Consider the following 20,106-nt stretch of genomic DNA (forward strand, 5'->3'; position numbering starts at 1 on the left):
GATAAAATATCACCACTCAGGATTTAAAATAACCAGTTCAATATTTAATGTCCTTGACAATCTAGTGGTTATAATTCATTGTTAAATGATACAAAGACATCCTTCTTGTGGAACACAGCCCATACAATATTCATATAAAACAGATTGTATAAATCATGGAATTACGAGCTGCAGAAAACAACTACTTTGGTAAATTCATGGCTGTAAACAAAACATAATTTTTACCCTCTCATAAACAATTTATGTATCCTGTAATCGCCTTCGTGGCAGGTGCATATGTCCTGTCAGCGTAGTAGTAAAACACTAGATATCAAAGATGCCCAGAGTGGGGCCTGCAGGCCAAAGTTGGCCCCAGTCACCTTATTTGGCCCAATACATAATAGATAGAGGGAAGAAAAAGGCAATGTCTTTTTTTTTTTCTTGAGGCAATTTTTGCATTTAAAGGAAGTAGGTATTTCACTCTACATGGGTAGTGAGTGAAAAGACTCAGCTGATGAAAAGTGAGCAATTACATCATCTATATCATCATCTTTTCTCTACAATAATTTTCCTTGGTTGCAAAAGAGCACATAAAAATCATGTGCTACCTCCTGGACCTGGAGGCTGATTTGACCCAAGTACAAATCGAAGTTTACACTGAAATTTCGTCATGATTTACACAGTGGGATCCATTTTGACTACAGCTGCCACTGATGTTTGTTTTGATTATTTTCACAATGAAATTATTAATTTAGGTCTTTTTTCATGAGAAGTCCAAGGCGATGTCTTCAAAATGTCTCTTTAGTTTAACCAACAATAAAAAAATGTAGAGTTTATCATAACATAAGACAAAGTGACAAAGTAAAGCAGCATCGGCAAGTTCTAACAATGCACAAGTTAGAACTATCAATCAATCGGTCGTCAAAATAGCTGCAGATACATTTTCTATTGATCAACTATGTAATTAATTTAATAATCTTTTCGGCTCCCGTTTTGAAAGATGTTTAATCAGCAAGTGCGTGTTTCATAGTGTTTTAATCTTCAATTTCTAGCAACTGAAGGCAACAAATAAGAGGACTGCTGAAACTTTGCATTATAACATGAAAAAAGTTTGCATTATAAAACTGTATTATGTGTGGGCTACATTCATTTCTCATCTTGAAATATCAATATGACATATAATGTAGATAGATTAAAATACATTTTTAATAACTGAACAAAGGGTGTTTATCACTGTCCCGCAGCTCAAGTTTCACTTTACGCCCTTTTACCCACAGTGAATCTTCGCTAATTTAAAACATTGAAACGCGGATACAAAATTTGGTTGGTAAGGCCACATGAATCGTTCAAATGCAATGTGCTCAGTGATATTGCACCCAGTAATGTAATGTTTGTAGTGCATGTGAAATGGCTCGGTCTTCTATCGAAGAGTTACTGTGCACACAATCTCATAAAAACCATCAACTCTGGAGCCGCCCATGGCACAAAGATGTAAGGTGTTAACCGGCAGACGGCCAAAATTAAAACCCTTCCCCACCTTAAGGTCCCCCACCCCTTCAAAAATCCTCTCTCCCTCCTTGTCCTCTACCTTGGCCAGAGTGAGGTGGTAGCGCGGGTTGTAGGAGTCCCTGTGGAGCAATCCCTCCTTCCTGTAGGCTTCCTGCAGGCCACTGTTGAGCTGCTGGAGGGGCAGTTGAGGCTGGGGGCTAAGATAGAGCACCTTCCCATTGAAATGCTTCAACTTCACAGGAAAGGTCACAGCCACCGGGGGATTGCGATCAAAATGGGCAAACCGTCGGAGGATCTCCCCAGCAGCGGCTACTTCAGCTGGGCTGTGCAGCACCAAGAGGCACAGGGTGACATGAAGGTTGGAGGCAGTATGCCAGTGAGGGGCAGAGGAGGGCAAAAGGGAAAGTACCTCCTCCTGCAGCTGCTGGAAACTGGTGAGGATACCAGGAGTGTTGGCCCTGAAGGTGATGAAGTGCGTGGGTCGTTTTTTAGGGGGGCGACCACCGCATTTCTCCTCTCTCTGCTCCAGAGGTGCTGGTGGATTCTGGCTAATGTCCAGGGCCCCGAGATAACTCTGTGCAAAGTAGAAGAGGAGCATAAAGAGAATTACTATGTTAAACCTGAACAGTAACAGCAGAAGAAGAATGTATTTCAGGGTGAGCTGTGCTGTACTCACCAAAGTATCTTCATTGCCCTCCAAGCTTTCTTGCAATCCTACCAAAGCACCTCGCTCTCTCTCCTCTTTTATAGTCACTCCCTCTTTTTGGAGTGAGGACATTTGTTCTGTTGAAGCCTTAACTCTAAAATCAAAACAAGTGACTAAAATTACTCAAGAGGTAAGGCAAGTAACTTCTGAGATTGTTTTCCAAGGTTCAGCTTTAACTTAAAAACCAAGACACTCCTATAAACATAAACCTCATAAATGTGAAAATGATATTCTTAAATCAAAATGCCTGTTTTCCTTTAGTGCATTATATTTTTTAAAGATTTCTTTTGAAATCGGGGCTGTATAGATGACTAGCGAACTGTGTCCATTACATATAACCACACTTGACCTTTAGCTCATGGGTTGTAGCTGACATAGTGATTTATATTTAAAAAAAGGTGTGGGTGTGGAATTATTCATTCATTTCTCCTTAATCATCCACATCCTGATCCAACAATGCGGGTGAGGAAGGTGTGGGTGCGGGTGAATTGTCCTCTACATATTAAGACAACATATTCTCTGAATGTTTTGACCATTTTTGATCCAATTGAATATAAAGGATCCAATTTAAATCCCTCTTGTAACTAGCACCGCACACATAATCTGGTTTACATTACTGAGGCTAACGACGTCCTAGCTTCCATGTTGTTTTGACTTTAAGTAGGCATTTTGTACAAACAGGCTCAGGCTGGAACATGTAGACACTAAAAATACCATTTTGTGCCGTACAGGAGTTGTCTGTTCCCAGTTACATTTAAAAGATGAACTTGAACACCAGACCTATTTGCAGCCTCCTCCACAACACATGCTCCTCGTGATTGCTGTTCCTGAGAGGCGTTTCCTCTACACGTTGGTGGTGGTTGTGTTGAGTCAGGGGTGTGAATATTCATCTCATTCTGCTCCTTTTCCTCCAGATGTGTGTTCCCAGTTTGAGCACACTCTTCTGTTTCACTCTCTTCCTGCCCACTGACTTCTGTGACTTCAGTTGTTTTAATGCCGTCTTGTTGTTGCTCTTGGTCTTCTGTGTTCATTTCTTGTAAAACAGACGGATATTTTCTTTCAGCTTACATTCTGAGTGTACTGGCTTTTGTATATTTTGTCTGAAATTACTTGGCATGTGGTTGTGTGTGAGGTGGGGCAGCACCCTAAGGGCCCTCTCTTACCCTTTACTTCCTCATCCCCTCCAAAGGGGGGAGCCAGAGATTGACCGGTGGAGCCAAACACCCTGTCAGTTCTGCTGTGGCGGTCCCAGACGCGGTGCCCTCTGTAGGTGAAGTACTGGATCCTGTGTCTAGGCAGGGCCAGTTCAGAAGTGTAATCACAGTCGCAGGGGTTTGTGTCCCAGTTGAAGTCACAGAAAGGTCGATCCAGCACACCAAGGAAGCGATCCACATAGCCCACTACAAATTCTGATGCATTGACTGATGTGTCCCATAGTATCCGAGAGATAACGTCATCTGCTGTGCGCATACGGGGCTTTTTGTTGACTTCTGCGGAAGAAAAGATAAAAATAGAGCTAAAATATACTAATGAAGGGAAAAGGTGATTCCTTCACTAGTATCTTATAAGTGTACTGTCATCAGATTACTTAACCATCCAAATATGCAGTGACCTTGTCCCTCCTGGTATTCTGGCTTTTTTGCTTTCTTCACTTTGCCTGTCTTCTTCTTGTGTTTTTCCATCTTTTCTCCATCCGGTGTGTCATCCGGATCAGGAGACAAAGCCCCTGAATCATCTAGTGATGGATCACTGCGAAATGATAACAAAATGTGGAAAAAAACATTACAGTCCTAATTCAATTTGACACGAATAAACGGTATATGAACATTTTGCGGCACCGATATTCAGTCATGGCTGAGTTTAAACATCTGTCTGTGATGCAACATGACTAGATCTTTTAATTGCTAACAAATGTGCTACAAAGATTTCCAACTTTTTTAGTAATGTGGTTATTAAAAATAATCTGAAGAATTCTCCTAAACCAGGCAGGGTTTATCAATAAGTTGATAAGATGAGTTGATATTCAGACAGCCATATATTTAATGCTAACAGGCTGCTGTAATACAACTATTTCCAACTTCTTTAGTGTTGAAGTTATTAAAAATCAATTAAGAGGATGTCTAGAATTTATTTGAAAAACTAAAAGTCCTCTATTATCTTGTTGGTGACTGGGTCTGAACAAGGTGAGGAAAGCACACCTGTGAGATAAGCGGCACCTGAGTCCAAAATGACACTTTCCCATCAGGAAAAACTGGCATACTTTGACTCCATCCTCATCCCGCTCTGCTGACTCTGTAAATGATAGAGCCACAGAGAGAAAGAGAGAGTGGAAGCAAAGGTAAGAGGGGAAGATGTGCAATGAAATTGTATTGAAAGTTTGTTAAGAAAGTTTGCAGCCGTTCAAATTGGGCTCTGCATTTAAATTACATCAGAAAAGTGACACAACAACAAAACAAGAGGAAAACAAATTTTGTAACATGGCCAGTCTAGTCTGAGTGAAACTTCAATTATCAACATATGTGCTGTTTATATGATCACTCAACAGGTGATATCGAGAGCCACTTCCAGGAAATAAAAATAAAGAAATCATGAAATCACAAACATAATTTCCCTACACCTCTGTCCTCTACAGTCTGAGCCAGTCAGACGGAAGAGAGGACACGGATACAAAGAAAGGTCTGTCTGGAAGTTTAAAGCAGTTTTCACTGTAACTGAAAATATCTACAATACTGAGGCAGGATGTTCTCAGATTAGAGTGCTGACTGTTTACTTAAGGCAGAAAACAGGATAAATGAAAATATTTATTTAGAGTGTAATGTAAGATTCATTCTTTGAGCGGGAATTATGTTTCTCTTGTTTGTTTCTGAATGTCTTTTCAATACATGTTTCCTGTGTCTCCTACAGTATATGTGCCTATGTCGGTGAGATATGATTATGTGTGCCATAGCACAGATATATGGTAAATGCACAGACATCAAGAAATATGATCTCTAATCACCTGCCCACTGTGTTGCACAAGAAATCAAATTTGAAACTGTTTTATTGGATTCCTTTAGATTTTTATCTTAAGCAGGTATGATATCACAATTAACAACTGAAATCAGAGATAAATAAGTGATTAATCCCCAAAAGGAAACTGGGAGTGTATAACACAATGTTTCCTCTCATAAGAGTATAAATAATGTAACAGGTGGCAATGACTTGCCCCAGAGGACTCAAATGTCAGCCAAGTAGTAAGGACGTGGTTTCTCATAAGCTCCAACACATACCACACACCCTGCAATGCTATTTCCCAATAGGAGTACTGAATATGACTCAGATCCACTAATTATTAGCTATAATATTTTCCTTTCTACTATGATGGCACTGGCTGGCACAGATTACCCAGATCATGGGACAACAGCAACAGACTTTTATGGGCATCTTTGACTGTTTCCGGACATAAGATGTTGGTACAACTGACTAGTGAATACAAATGTAAATATTAATTGATGTTCTTCACTCCTAGCAATGTTTATTTGGAGTTGACCCCAGTAAGACAAGTGGGAGTGGAAGCAGACAGTAAATCTACTGCTCATACTGGATTTGGAGGTCAAAGCCGGTACTTGTAACTCTATACTTGTTCAACAATCATTTTCAATGAGAGGAATTCCAACTACATAACTTAAGCAAGAGCTTACCATAACTCAACTTGCCCACAGTAACACAGAAACGTACCACGGACTGAGAAATTACTTGGAAAGGATCCAGACTGACCTCAGTAATACAAGTTACCAGCAGGTCAATAGTGTACATAACCATGTTTTCATAAGTGACATATTAGACTTTATAATGTATTAAATAAACTCAGTCGCCTTTGAAGACCCACTTGACAAATTACTGTGTATCAGTGTATGTAAAACTTAACAGGGTGATTTACCTGCTGTGGCTTTTAGAGTGTCTTCACCACTATTAGGGTCAGCTGAGACCCCTGCCTCTGTCAGGTGGCCATCATCTCCTTGGTCCTCGGGTGATTCTGTGGTCACTCCTGGTCCGTCTGATGCCATGCTCAAATCTGTTATATTCAAAGGCGATGTTACCTGAGAAAAGTGTATCGTATCTCTGTGATATTTGCCAATACACCTTTAGCTTTGTTTGACCTGAGAGAATGACAAAGTAAAACGTGGCACTCCTAAAACTGAAAAAATATATTTCTCAATGCCGATTCTCACAGCTGCTGCGGAAGTGGTCAGTGTCGTACAATAGTATGGAAATTTCGTAATTCAACAACTCCTTGAAAAAATATTTATCTAAAACAATTTCATAAAAAAACATAAAAACGTCTTTAAAAGTCAACTGAATATTATTCTTTTAATCTTTGACATACCAACCATAGAAGTACACGGTTCTGACTTTTTATTGCCCTTTGACCCCGAATTAGTCGACTCAGGTGGAATTATGGGTAATGTAGTTTTAATGTGTCTTTACTCGAAAAATGACTTTGTGGAACCTTATCATACGTTAACATACGTTATATTATATTATATTATATTATATTATATTATATTATATTAGTTATAATGATATTGACAAATAATATGCTGTTTCTTTTCGCTTTGATAATACACGACATCGATTTAAAAAGTGTTGCAATTAATGCCGCTTTCAAGACATGTTGTTTAAACAGTAAATTCGACCACCAGAGTGAGAAACCCCGTTCATTTCAGCCAGTGATTTATAATTTTAATTTCTGACACCAAGTAAATTTCAAATCACAAAACGTGAAAAGCATTACAGACATGAAAACAATGTGTCAGCAGAATGGCTCCAAGTAAGTTTAGGAGCTATGTAGTCTTATATATCTGTTCTCATTTGGTAACAAACTGCGACAAAAACGTAACACAACAGGATATGCTAATTTAGGCGGTTTATCTGGTGTGACTACAATGTCAGCACTAGGATTAGCCACTTTAAAACAGTGCTTGAACAGTCCGAACTCTTGTATTAACGGCTGTTTTTCCTGTTCTTCCCATTTTGTCGATGTTACATGAATGCAGCATAAAAACCATGCGTCAGTTGTGCTTGAGGCGCGTGACTCTGCCTCACGTGATATGGTCTGTTGTTGTCAGTTAGCTTAGCAACTGCACAACCTAAACTGAGAAACATGGATCGGAAAACGCACTAAATACAAAAATTAATTCTGTTTTATACCACAGTTTTGCTGCTTCGTATATCACGGCATTTTGGACACTGCGATCAGTGAATGTCCTATGAAGTTGCATTTAGCGCCAGTCATTTGTTGATCTTGGGTCTCCGCTGAAGGTAAGACTATGTTAGTATCACTTAAAATGACCTGTTAATAAGAAACTTTTGAGAAACCGCCTACTAGTGTTCCCATATAAGTCACATATTCAGCACTATAAATACTTCTCTCTCAGATGAATGCTCTGGTGGCTCTCTGTCACTTCTGTGAACTTCATGGCCCTCGGACATTGTTCTGTACCGAGGCACTACACCCTCCATCCCCGTCCCCTTCATCCCAGGCAGGGATCCCGGCACCTGGGGACAGGGACCGAGACGGTGACCGGGAAGGAGAAGGGCTGACCATGAGAGCCAACAGCTCAGCCACACAGAGAGGAGAAATGTGTGAGGTGAGGGGAGGGGGGCAGGCCAAGGAGAGACGGTCAACTCACCATGACATTTTCAGAAACTTGCCTCAATCTGACCCTAACCACCTGCTACGTTACACTCCAGCTTTAACTTTCTGTTATGTAGGTGAGTCCATAATCTTGTCATCTGTCTCAGAGTGCTCATTTTCTTCTTCTCTTTGCTTCATAGGGATGTCGATCTCTACCTGCATCTCACCCAGGCTTTGTGAGCATTGATGATGAAACAGGTATACGCTTCCTGAGCCACCAGCATCCCAGACAGCCTCAGCTTTTCAGTGTGGTCCGCCAGGCCTGTGTACGCAGCCTCAGCTGTGAGGTAAACAGTGACGTACGTCTGCATGTATGTATGTGTGTGTGAGTCACACATCTCATACACCAAATAAACACACAGATTTTCTTTTTCCTCTGTCTCCTCATATGCTTCCTCCAATTTTCTCTGTCTGTTTTGTCAGGTGTGTCCCGGCCGTGAAGGGCCAATTTTCTTTGGAGATGAGCAACATGGTTTTGTGTTTTCACACACCTTCTTTATCAAAGACAGCCTGGCCAGGGGCTTTCAGCGGTGGTACAGTATTGTCATGGTAGCCATGGACAGGATCTACCTTATCAACTCCTGGCCTTTTCTGTTACGCCACCTTAAACTCACAATACAGAGCCTGCAAAGCACAGCCCTCAAGGTAGAGCACGCACATAGACACTACATGCATTTAGTCACTTTACTAAAATAGAAATATAAAGACTTATTCCATAGGCATGTTTCTATTACAACACTTAATGTCTTCTTGTTGTACTCTGCATCAGGTGTTTGACAGTGAGCAAGGAGTTTGCCCCCAGCGAGCTGTGAGGATAAACAGTGTGTTTTCACCTGCAGTTTTCCCACACCAAAGGAGCGGCAACGCAGCCCGATCACTAACTTCTCTTACCCAGCATCCCAACCTCTGGGCCAGCCTGCACTCCTCCTTTAGCTGGTGAGTTGATATATTGTCAGTCCCACAAGACAAGCTGTTATCCATTTCCATGTGACTGGTGTGTAATCCCTCACCTGGACATGCTGATGTGTGTTTTCACCTCATTTCCAGGCTGCTGAAGGCCTGTGGTAGTCGTCTGACAGAGAAGCTGCTCGAGGGAGCCCCTACTGAGGACACACTGGTGCTCATAGAGAGACAGACAGGTAGAAAGAGTATCCTTAATTAAACAGGGTGATTATTCTGTAGTGCAGGACTTTGTATATACTCATCTAAGATCTTGTTATCCCTGTAATTGGGTAAAAGCTGAAGACAAAAAACTGTCAGGTGACAATTTACAATGGCAAGAAAAAGTGAACCCTTTGGATTTACCTGCATTTATGTATTAATTTGTCCTAAAATATGGTCAGATCTTCATCTAAGTTACAATAATGAACAAACACAATCAATTTTAACTAATAACACACATATCATTATATTGTTCCTGTATATATTGAAAACATCACTCAAACAAGAACTGGATCTATGGGTTAGAGCTACGTTAACCTATATAAAGAAACACATTTTGAGTTTACATTTGCTGATGTGAACAATGCCTCACAAAAAAAGATCTCAGAAGACTGGCATGAAGCTGAAAGGGTTACAAAGTCATCTCTATGAGTCTAGATATTCATCAGTCCACAGTACAAACTGTCTATAAATGGAGAAGATTTCGTTTTGTGGCTAATCTCCTTAGAAGCGAACGCCCAGCTGAGATGGCTCCAGAAGCACCACGCAGGATGCTTAGTAACATAACAAAGAACCTGAGAGTAACGGCTGAAGGCTTGAAGGAATCATTGGATTTGGTTAACATCTCTGTTCATGAGTCTACTATACACAAATCAGGGCGCATGGTTGCCTGGAGCATGTTGTCCTGCCATGGACACCACAGAGGAAGCCACTGCTCTCCAAAAAAACATCACTGTGCCTCTGAAGGGAAAAGGAACTCCCAAATTTACTGAGACAAGTTGGGTGATGCAGCAGAACAATAACCTAAACATCAAAGTAAATCTACAAAATGACTTCAAACTCCACATTAAGTGGCCCAGTCAGAGCCCAGACCATAATCCAGTAGAAATGCTGTAGACTGACCCGAAGAGAGACGCTCACAGCAGACATCTAAAGCATATGTCTGAGCTGAAGCAGTTTGTAGGAAAAATGGTCCGAAATTTCTCCTCAACTTCGTGCAGATCTGATCTGCTGCTACAGAAAGTGGTAGTTTGAGGTTATTTGTGCCCTGTGAATGTTCAATGGGTTTGTTCAATAAAGACATGAAAAATTGTAATTGTTTTCATGTTATTAGTGTAAACAGTCTGTCTTAGATGAAGAGCAGATCAAATCTTATGACCAATTAATACATTCTTTTTCTTGCCACTGTATGAGCCAAAAAGAACACAATTTACCTTGGAGGGCATTGCTTCAACGTGTCTTACTTTCTAGGCAAGGTGTGGCCCCTTTATGAAGTGTTACATCAGCAGATGTCATTTGTTTGCACAATGTTTCATCAGTCTTAAAAGTCTTCTGTGAAAGTCTGATTCACTGGGTTAACCAATGCAGAGAATCTCTAGCTGTAAAAAATAGTGAATCATTTAACCATTGTACACAGACATGCTGCCTGTCCTGGCAGAGTTTACACAGTTTTTAGTCAAGATTTACAAAAGTGATAGAAATTATTTGCGATATTTCCCAATCCAGATTGGCTCTTAGGTTGTAGTTATAGCAATATCCTGCTTTCTAATATTTATATAATAGGTAAATAAACTTCATTTCTGTAGCACTTCAAAAAAGCTAGATAAAGTACATTTAAAATGCCCGTTTTGTTTTTTTGTTGGTTTTTTGTTTTTGTTTCATGTTGTACAGACTCAACCTGATACTGTGAGTGACACATGACACAGGGACCATCATGTGCTAGCTAGTATTAGCAGTAATCTATTAGTATATGTATTGAAAAAGTCATGGATATGTGGTGAAATATTACAGTGTTGATTTTATTTTTGGAAAGAGATGATGAGTAACATGCACATCATGTAGTTCCAGCCATTTATGGTGGTTTTCTTAGGGAATTGCCTACATTTGTAATGAGTTCGGGTTTAAAACATTTGGTCATCTCTACATCTGTTTTTATGTCATGTTTTTTTTCCCAAAAGAGCAAGAGGAGGAAATGAGCTGCTGGGAGGGAGCAGAAGGAGGTGCTCTGAAGTCACAGCGGCACCAGTCAGAGAGCGAACTGGGCCACGACTTCCTCTGTGATGATGTAAAATTTGATGAATTACCTGGTCCAAAGTTTAGATCACTGAGGCACTTGAGACAGGTAAACTTAGGTACTTTTTGAGCTTTACATTTTGATGCCCATGATTACACAAAATTAACAATGCAGGCAGAATAAAATGGATAAAAATGCTCAATATTTTTGCAAGAATCTATAGATTTATGGCCTTAATCTGTTAAGTTTTAGTTCATGATGATTCGAGAAATGAATATACATACTGTATCAGTGAGCTCTTGTACAGTACTGTCTAATTTGTTCTGCAGGTCCTCGGGGCTGCTGAGTTTCGTCAGCTAGCATGGCACGTGCTCATGGGAAATCAGGTCATATGGAGGGGCGCACACCCCGGGCTCATCCAATCAGCATTTACAGTACTCAAGGTACTCTACTCTACTACTGCGTCCATTTCTGCCTCATTAGGAAAAATAATGGTGTTATGATGCAGGTACATAGGAATTAGGACAAGTGGTAACACCTCTGAGGGACCTGTTTAGTTAAACAGTGGTTTAATATTGTGTCATTGGTTAAATGGAGGGTAGCATAACACAGTTTGAGTTGTTATAATCATCTAACACTAAACACACCCATTTTATGTTGGTAAGGTTGGAAAGATTACTTATATAGTGTAAACCACTAAAGATCACAAATGCCATGTTAAGATTACGTTTGTGTTTTAGTTATTTCTCCATAAAAATATCTTTCTTTATTCACTTTCTTAAATTATGTTTTATTTCTAGACACTAAACATATAATTATTTAAGCTACTGCAATACACACCCTGAAATTGTCTTGCCAGTATATGTTTGCCATGCTTTCCTTTGTATGCAAGATACACTGTTCCTTTGAACTGTTTTTTTTTTTTTCTGTGATAATTTGATATTGTTTAAAAATATTTTGAATTGTATTTGATTATAATTACACTGTTGCATGTTTTCTGTCACATCCCAGGCATTTTTCATGGTGGACATTTTGACTTGTCATTGTGATGTAGGTGTTACTGATAATCTGTATAATGTCACTGTGAGACAGTGAAATGCTCAAAGGACCTCAGTCATCATTAATGTTATTATTTACACTTGTGACATGTAAAAATGTCTGCTGTGAAAAAACCTATCACGTACTAAATGACACCACCCATCCCCCTCCCCTCCAAACGACGTGTTTACCCATATTTTGCTTTATTGAACCTTTTCTTGGGGCTGTGTGGACATTTGCAGACTGTCCTTATATTGTCATTTTCCCTCGCTCTCCTGGTGGTGTTGTTACACTTTTATGATTTGTGTTTTAAAATTTTATCACAAAATAGGAACACAACAACAACTGTACAAATATACAGGTAAGCAGGTTCAGCACAGTGCTGGTTGTTATTAGTTCAGTGTGTGGTGTCCTCAGATAATTCCCTGCACAGCCCCACCCAGCTTTAACTTAAGCAGAGGTCTAATCAGCCAGAGTAAGTGAGAGCTTCCAGTGTGGATGCACAGGGCTACAAATGTTAATTTCAGTTTACTTTGCAAGATAACATCCTTATCATGCTAGGTTTCTTATCTGAATCTCTATTCTTTTTCTCATCAGTCTCTGCTCCCAGTAGGCTGTGTGCGTTCTGTGCCATACAGTGCTCAGTATGAGGAGGCCTACAAATGCAACTTCCTGGGTCTCAGCCCAGATGTTCCCATTCCAACCCACGTCAGCTCCTCAGGTACAAGAGCCTTCAAAATCACACTATACATAAAACGATATGAACCCTCGAAGACAGCTTCTGTCACAAATTGTTGGCTCGTATTTGCAGTTCACTTTATGTTGACTTTACCTTTTGTTTTGTTCTGTAGAGTTTTCAGTGCTGGTGGATGTGAGCACAGAGAGAAACTTCCAGATCTCAGCTGTACACGACGACGATATCTGCTCACTTTATCAGTTCACCATCAGCAGTGCCAACACACAGCCCACAGACAGGGGTGAGCATACCTACCTGAATTTAGAAGTACTCACTTTGTGCTTACTGCCATTTTCAATGTAAAACAAAATCACAGATATTCAGACATGACCCATCCCACGATGGTAAGCAATCCTTAAAAAACAAGATCTGTATCCACATCACAAAATATTTGGAGCAGAAATGATTTGTTCCTCGGATCACAGCCCATCTTTCTACCAACTGTCATTTAAAGCTGTTTTATCAGCCAGGTTTTGAGATAACAAATGTATGAAAGGGATCAAAAACATAACCTTCTTGGAGGTATTTAAGTTGGCAGGGAACACGTGAAGGTCAACTCTGACAAAAGGTTGAACTATAGAAATAAAGGTCATATGATGAACTTTAAAAAATAATTGATAGACTGAATTTTTGCACTCTTTTTTCCAGGTCCCACATTACTGAACAAGCTCGAGGTGGCTCTGTCTAACGAGAACTTGTCTGTGGACGTCGTATCTCACTGCCTGCTGTGTTTGAAGGAGGAGTGGATGAAGTGAGTAGAATTCACTCAGTCTTAATGAAGACTATTTGGGTTTAAGTAAGATTTCTCCATTTTGCATATGAAAGCCTTCTCATAGCTACTTCTCGCTCCTTCAGTAAAGTCAAAGTGCTGTTCAAGTTCTCCAAAGTGGACGGGCGAGGGAGGGAGGACACCCAGAAGGTTCTGGCCCTCCTTGGCGCCACCGGGCCGGGCGAGGAAGACAACGTCAGGCTTCTTAAATTCTGGATGACTGGACTCAGCAAAACCTACAAGAGCCATTTAATGACAGCTGTCCGAGGAGGGGAAAGGAGCCCCAGCCAGTAACAAAGACAAGAAGAAGGAGGAAAAGGAGTTAGCAGGGGGGTGAAGAAAAGGAAGGTGAAAAGACGGGGGGTTTCCGGAGGAAAGGAAAGTGAAAAGCAAAAATCAGTTTTGCTAACTGTTTGGGACTTTTTGTGGAATGAAAGAGGGCTGTGAGTGGATGCCAGAGATGCTCTGGCTCATCCATTATTGTCTTTTAAGTAATGAGAAATTTATTGTGTACCTAACCCTGGTTATTATCCTGCACGGATTAACACAGTCAGTTGGGATAATATGAGGGCTTTTGTTTGTCAAAGAGAATTACTGTAGGAGACCACTTCGTACTAAAATGTAAAGTTTAACTTATTACAAAAAGTCTTTGCACTTTGTTTACTCTTCCACTGAATTTTTAAAATGAAATAAATTAATGTGAACAGTCAGTCTGACATCCTTTTTTCTTTTTTCTTTTTTTTTATTCCACAATTGGCTCCATCTTGTGGCGAACAGGAAGAATAAAGAGGGAGCAAAAGGGGAGTGTAGGAGGGGAGCTGCATTTCTCTGCCAGTTCCCCACTCACTTGTTTGAATGGCTGTCAGCCAACAAGTCTCTAGTGGTGTAAGACAACACTTTTAAGGTTTTCTGCTGTCCTTAAATGTACAAATTGGTTGCATAACAAGGGTGCACTCCAGTAGAGTCGACCACATCAGCAGGATTTTGGCCTCTTAATGAGCCAGTCACACACGGATCCACTAAAGAGTTGTGCTTTTTTTTTTTTTTTTCCATGCCACAGTTATTTGAGCCTGTTGCTTTGCAGAATCTTGCAGACTTTAGTCGATAAAATTCAACAATATACCGCTTTGATTAAATAGGTTTTTTTTATTGTTTTATTTTTTTTTCTTCAACCATACCTATGCAGTGATTGTGTTAAAGTTCAAACTCTTAGTCCAAATTGAAAGAGCACTGAGTTTATAAATAATAGGATTGAAAAGGAATCTGCCACTCAGCATTGTGTGTAGTGTTGCCTAACTGTTTTGTTTTATGCTTTTCTACATTTTACTCAAATCTGGATTTCATTTTGTAACTTTCACTCATAGAAGCACAAAATTTGCAGCAGCTCCACAAATGAGTGGCATATTTACTTCCCCAACATACAAGTGATATATGAAACAGGAAGACAGAGGGGATATTTATACCCATCATCAAGACACATAGTAGAGGTGAAGAGGTTTTGAGTTGATGATGCCTCAGGGAGAGTTGATACATTGCTCGCAGTGAAGCTGCTGCTCTCTAGTTTCCTTTTCCCCTCAGCAGACATGGGACTTTGGAAAACTGTCTTGCCTCGTTTGGCTTGTGTTGGAAAAGGACACGTAGAACAATTCCTATTTGTCACAAAGAAACAACAGTGTACTTCCTTCCTTTCACTAATAATTAACTCCTCTTCTGACACCTAACTGAAATAGAAAATAACATGATGCTTCACATAACCTGAGGGGGTAGAACAACACATTACAGACAGGATCAGAACAGCTGCGCACAGTATTAGACGTCACAATGACACTGTCCATCTCTGTGGAGCTGTATTCAACGGTAATGACGAAAGGAAAGCTGTCACACATGGAATGACTTGCAAGTTCTGGCAATGCAGTGTTGCAATCCTGTTTGTCAGTTTTCAAGGAATGTGATTTAAAAAAAAAAACACGTGATGATTAAACAGGATGATACTGCACACTGACTCTGAAGGGATAAAGAGCAGGAGATCCACAGGCACAGAGGTGTGGGGGAGAGTCCAAATTAAAAACATACGCGCCAACTGCATGACTAATTCTCGTCGGGCCTGGTTTGGATGGGGGAGGATGGGGGTAAGAGGGTGGGTGTCAGGGAATGTGGGGAGCAGGGGGGAGGGAGCAGGGTCAGTCAATAGTGAGGTAAAACGTGTAGTGATGGGAGGGGCTGAGACTTTAAGGGAGCAGATAAACCATCCAGCATAGCACTTTCACTTTGAGCGCAGCCTGTGTCTGAGTGAGGACACACAGAGTGGCCAGAGGGAGAGATACAGAAGAGGAGGCTGTGTCTCTCATGCTTTGTCCATTAACCATTTTCAAGCAAGAGGAGAGTGATTCAAATTAGGCTTTTCAGGAAGATTCTAGGTCAGTAGTGAGAGGGAGAAAAGGGAAAGGGAAAGAGATATAGGAGGAAAAGGGAAAAACAAACAAAAGCTTTGATAGGGAAAGGCTGCAGCCACTCAGGCTTAAGTGGGAAAATCCAAGTGAGAGAGCAGGATGGCGTGAGAGGACAAATGAGGCATTTTTTTGGAAAGTACCAAAGGAACTCAAAAGGAAGGAATGTAAAAGGGATGTCAACAAGAAGACTAAATATCAAGCTGTGAAGGAGAAGGCACAGCAGCGTACACTGTGTCAAAGACCTCTAAAAACCACAGAAGAGGAAACTTTGCCTTCCACAGACTGACACAGAAACCCGTGTGCAGAGTGATTGCCGTCAAGAAGAGACATGGAGAAGTGTCCATTCAGATGAAAGGATGTCACTGTCAGGTGAGAGACGAGAATTAAGGGTATGATTATGCTTTTTGCAAACGTTCTTCCAAGAGTCTGTGGGTAAATAAGTTTAACGGGAATTAAAACTGATCTGTTGAGTCACTGTGTTGTTACACTAGCATTTCCTGTGTCTTAATTCAATTAGGACTGTTGCAATGATAGCCTCTGTTTCATGTTGGGGATTTTTTGTTGCAAAAATAGCTAATTGACAAAGGAAATGATGTCATGTTTCTCTAGGTATGGCATTTGAACACGCTACAAAACCACAGAAAGTTTCCAGCTATTATATGAATGTGTTCTGTCTCTTTCCGCCTTACTCATGTCTCAAACAGTGCTGCTGTTGCTATCACTCTTGACTGTCCAATGTGGTGGATGTCAATTTGACAAGGAAGGTGTGAAAAACATTAAAACGACTATTGACTCTAATCCGACTGGATTTGTAAGTTAAAACTTTTGCTTGTGATTTCATGTCATGCTTTTTGTGTTTCTGCAATGAAATGCAGCTTCTCTGTAGGGATGATATTTTCTACTTTTTCTATCTAAAATATATAGTGGCTCGTATTGACTGTGCTCTGTTAGTTGACTGTTAACAAGGTGGTCAAAGGTGAAGATCTCCCACAAATGAGTCAAAATAAACACCTCCAACTTGTTATCAGATGACAAACACTGTTGCAACTGTAGCTCTATAAAGTCTCTGTGGTTAATTTAGTTGTTTCTTTTCAACTCAGTCATTCTTAAAGTTCAGTGCAGTAATTATCACATTACAAATATTATCTTATTTCTTTATCTCTGGGTTTATTCTCATCCTTTATCTTTCCTTTCTGTTTCCTTCCAGCGGACAGTATTTCCAAAAGATTACTATGTAGTACACCACTACACAAAAAACATGCTGTGCGACTCTGATCCGGTGAGTTACTCATCAGATAAAAAATGGAAAGTGGGGTTTGATGTGCAATACATGTGTCATAAATCTTAAAGTCTTCCAGGTGTTATCAACATCTGATAACAACACGTCTACTGAAAAACATTTCGACTTATTTAACAGGATAATCATTAGCTTTTATCTAAGTGTCAGCTGTAAGTTTAGCAAAACACTGTTCTTTAATGAAGACTTGAGTCTGACTTATAATTGAGCAATTGATGTGGCTCTTGGTAATTTGTCACATGTGTTTTGCATGCTGAATCTAACTTTGCGGTTGTTGTGTTGTACCTCTCCCTGCAGTGTTGTGTGTTCCCTGCTGCAGTAGTCCTCCTGGACTCCTGGCACGTGCTTCTCAGAAACCTCTGGGATGAGCACTTAAATCACTCCTTAATTCTCGACCTGAAGCAGACACTGGATAGAATTATTAAAAAGAACATAAACACAGAGGTAGGGTTTTCTTCCAGCTATGTCTTATCAGAAAACCTTCTTTTACTCTATGAAAGAAAGCGTATGTTTAAAAAAAAAAATCCCTAAATGCAAAAAAGGCCAGAACCATCGCCGGTTATTTGACATGTGATTGCTTTTATCAATGTTATAATTTTTGTTTTAAACATGAATTTGAGTAAAAGGACACGTTGTTTTCCTTGAAGATTCTGTGAATGTTTAACTTTCTATTGCAAATATTTACTTGGTCCTTGTTTCTTTGTCTCTCTCAGCGGTTCGAGGAGGAGACGGACCTGTCCCAGTACTCCACATTATCTTCCTCTCCTGAAGAACTCCTCAAGCTAACATCAGAACTTTTCGCTAAGTGGCTCGATGTTGTTTGCTTACCATCGATCGAAACTTGCACCCTGCCCACTTTGCCCCCCTCTGTTGAGAGGAAGGACTACAGCCCATCAAGGGCCAGACTCTTGACCATCCGAGCTATCAGCAGTGTGGAGGAAGGACAGCCTGACAAGATGATAGACATTACACAGCTGCCGTCCAGCGGTGGTCCTCACTCCTTATCATATTCAATGTGGAGCCCCTTGCTACTCAGACTCTACTGGTGGCTGCTGCCATAGTCACTAAAAAAGATCTTTCAGATGATGCACACAAAATGCAAGACATTTCCTGGCACTGAATGATTGTTTCTTATATTTGTTTATGTGTTTAATGCAGTAAGCTTTGTTAATATGAAGTGACATGCACAGGTTGCATTTAATGTCCAAAGTTAGTTTGAATAGCTAAGTTGACTGTCCAACAGTACTCTGTAACAACTGATATCACAGATATAAACATATAGCCATCCTCTCTAGAGCAGGCCACAAACTCCAGCTAGCTATGCTCGTCATGCTAACAAGAGATAAATGCTGAGCAAGCCAATGCACATAAGTCTCGTCTATTGATGTGGATTTCATCACTGTTTACAATGAATATTATGTAAATGTAAGATATTATGGGTGTTTACCTTTGTACATAAATGTAAATTAAAGACATTTAGATATATGCATTGCTAGTTTTTGGTTTAACTTTCCAAGATATAATATCCCAACATTTGTGAGCTACAGTATATTTATTGTGCTGTTTCCTGTTTCCTGTCAGCAGTGATAAAAAGTAACTAGGTCTATTAACTCAAATATTGTACTTAAAGACACTTTTAAGATACTTGTACTTTACTTCAGTATTTCTATTTAATGTTACTCTCTGCTTCTACTTAACTACTGTTCAGAGGGAAATATTGTTTTTTGACTGCACTACATTTATCTAACAGCTATAATTACTGGTTACTTTGCACATTGACATTTTACCTGTTAAACATGTGATCAGTTTATAAAATGTGATTTGTTGTTATAAATCAAACTATCCAACAGTTTATTAAGTCATTAAAATCAGCTCCACTTTACACATAAATACATTAACAATACTAACCTGTTAATATAACTATAACAACCACAGGGAGCATTTTACTTTTGATACTACTACTACTACATTGAACTAAAAATACTTACATAGTTTTACTTAAATATAATTTATGACTTATATCTGAGTATTTCCTCCTCTACTGTTTGTCGGTAAGAATCAGAGATATTTACACTTTGGTCCATTTATCTAAGAGAGATTATATTTTGTCCGTGGTCTCACATTCCAGCTACAAGACAGAGTTTATGTTGGAGGCTACATTCATTTGAGCTTCACTGGCTCTTTTAAAGAGTCATTTCCTATGTAGAAATCCTTTACAGCTATTTTGTAACTCTGATAAAAAAAAAAAAAAGTGAGAGGAGTTGCAGATGAGAGAGGAATGTGCTCTGGATGGGGCCCTGGCTGCGGAGATGTTGTGTCCTGACTCCTGTCAGGATCCACACGAGAAAGAAAAGTTCACCATTTGGTGCTCACACTTGCCCCAGCTTGTACACACCCACACATATTAAGTGCGCCATTGTCCTCACCGGAGCCTCCTTGTAGTTTCATAATCCTTAAAATAGAGGTATGCTGCATACGGGAACAGATTTTTGGCTTGCACCTCGAGTTTTCACTGACCCTTTTTTCCACATAATTTGGAAGGGACAAACGTAATGCTGCATGAATGCAACATACAAACGGTGAGATAATCATTGAGCTGGATGACAAAGTTTCTGACAAATCAGGAAGACAGAAAAGAAGCAGAAGGGTCGCGTGCTGTATGTCTCTGGACTGTAGGAGGCACCTTTTTTTTTTTTTTTGCGGACAATGCTCATTGCTCCGTAACTGTTAAGGCAATATTGGCAAATACTGAGACGTCTAGCTGTGAGAC

At 40.0% G+C, this 20,106-nt stretch overlaps 3 protein-coding genes across 5 annotated transcripts; 2 read left to right on the top strand and 1 right to left on the bottom strand.

Annotated features, from left to right (window-relative positions):
* Positions 1-22: 22 nt before the first annotated feature.
* On the bottom strand, positions 23-6,602 carry leng9 (leukocyte receptor cluster (LRC) member 9). Of its 2 annotated transcripts, none has more exons than XM_056380422.1 (8): positions 6,561-6,602; positions 6,114-6,248; positions 4,393-4,486; positions 3,807-3,943; positions 3,358-3,684; positions 2,975-3,227; positions 2,165-2,288; positions 23-2,062 (listed from the first exon to the last, which is right to left on the bottom strand). In XM_056380422.1, the coding sequence occupies exons 1-8, from the start codon at positions 6,565-6,567 to the stop codon at positions 1,400-1,402; spliced, it is 1,740 nt and encodes a 579-aa protein (XP_056236397.1). In that variant the 5' UTR covers positions 6,568-6,602; the 3' UTR covers positions 23-1,399. The 2 variants fall into 2 exon arrangements, with proteins under 2 accessions (XP_056236397.1, XP_056236398.1); XM_056380423.1 differs by having other exon boundaries at positions 6,565-6,583.
* A 668-nt stretch (positions 6,603-7,270) lies between these two features.
* flcn (folliculin) lies at positions 7,271-14,299 on the top strand. Of its 2 annotated transcripts, none has more exons than XM_056381841.1 (12): positions 7,271-7,495; positions 7,612-7,824; positions 8,012-8,170; positions 8,295-8,516; positions 8,641-8,807; positions 8,919-9,010; positions 10,991-11,154; positions 11,376-11,489; positions 12,682-12,805; positions 12,936-13,061; positions 13,469-13,571; positions 13,676-14,299. In XM_056381841.1, exons 2-12 carry the CDS (start codon positions 7,612-7,614, stop codon positions 13,881-13,883), a joined length of 1,692 nt encoding a protein of 563 aa, XP_056237816.1. In that variant the 5' UTR covers positions 7,271-7,495; the 3' UTR covers positions 13,884-14,299. The 2 variants fall into 2 exon arrangements, with proteins under 2 accessions (XP_056237816.1, XP_056237817.1); XM_056381842.1 differs by having other exon boundaries at positions 8,012-8,158.
* A 1,542-nt stretch (positions 14,300-15,841) lies between these two features.
* Positions 15,842-18,821, top strand: zgc:174888 (uncharacterized protein LOC558116 homolog). The gene is made up of 5 exons (XM_056380703.1): positions 15,842-16,408; positions 16,744-16,850; positions 17,247-17,318; positions 17,634-17,780; positions 18,050-18,821. The coding sequence occupies exons 1-5, from the start codon at positions 16,396-16,398 to the stop codon at positions 18,395-18,397; spliced, it is 687 nt and encodes a 228-aa protein (XP_056236678.1). The 5' UTR covers positions 15,842-16,395; the 3' UTR covers positions 18,398-18,821.
* The last annotated feature ends 1,285 nt before the right edge of the window (positions 18,822-20,106 follow it).

Source organism: Seriola aureovittata, chromosome 7, assembly GCF_021018895.1.
Source record: "Seriola aureovittata isolate HTS-2021-v1 ecotype China chromosome 7, ASM2101889v1, whole genome shotgun sequence".
Taxonomy (NCBI): Eukaryota; Metazoa; Chordata; class Actinopteri; order Carangiformes; family Carangidae; genus Seriola; species Seriola aureovittata.

Bases quoted from the DNA above. Each gene is read 5' to 3' on its own strand.
- leng9 (XM_056380422.1), bottom strand. The intron at 3,944-4,392 runs GTGTGCTTTCCT...ATCATTTCGCAG, and splicing joins AGGTGCCGCTTATCTCACAG to TGATCCATCACTAGATGATT. The intron at 3,228-3,357 runs GTAAGAGAGGGC...CTGTTTTACAAG, and splicing joins AGGGGATGAGGAAGTAAAGG to AAATGAACACAGAAGACCAA.
- flcn (XM_056381841.1), top strand. From the start codon at position 7,612: ATGAATGCTCTGGTGGCTCTCTGTCACTTCTGTGAACTTCATGGCCCT. The intron at 8,517-8,640 runs GTAGAGCACGCA...ACTCTGCATCAG, and splicing joins TGCAAAGCACAGCCCTCAAG to GTGTTTGACAGTGAGCAAGG. The intron at 11,155-11,375 runs GTAAACTTAGGT...TTTGTTCTGCAG, and splicing joins CACTGAGGCACTTGAGACAG to GTCCTCGGGGCTGCTGAGTT.
- zgc:174888 (XM_056380703.1), top strand. The intron at 16,851-17,246 runs GTAAGTTAAAAC...GTTTCCTTCCAG, and splicing joins ACTCTAATCCGACTGGATTT to CGGACAGTATTTCCAAAAGA. The intron at 17,319-17,633 runs GTGAGTTACTCA...CTCTCCCTGCAG, and splicing joins TGCTGTGCGACTCTGATCCG to TGTTGTGTGTTCCCTGCTGC.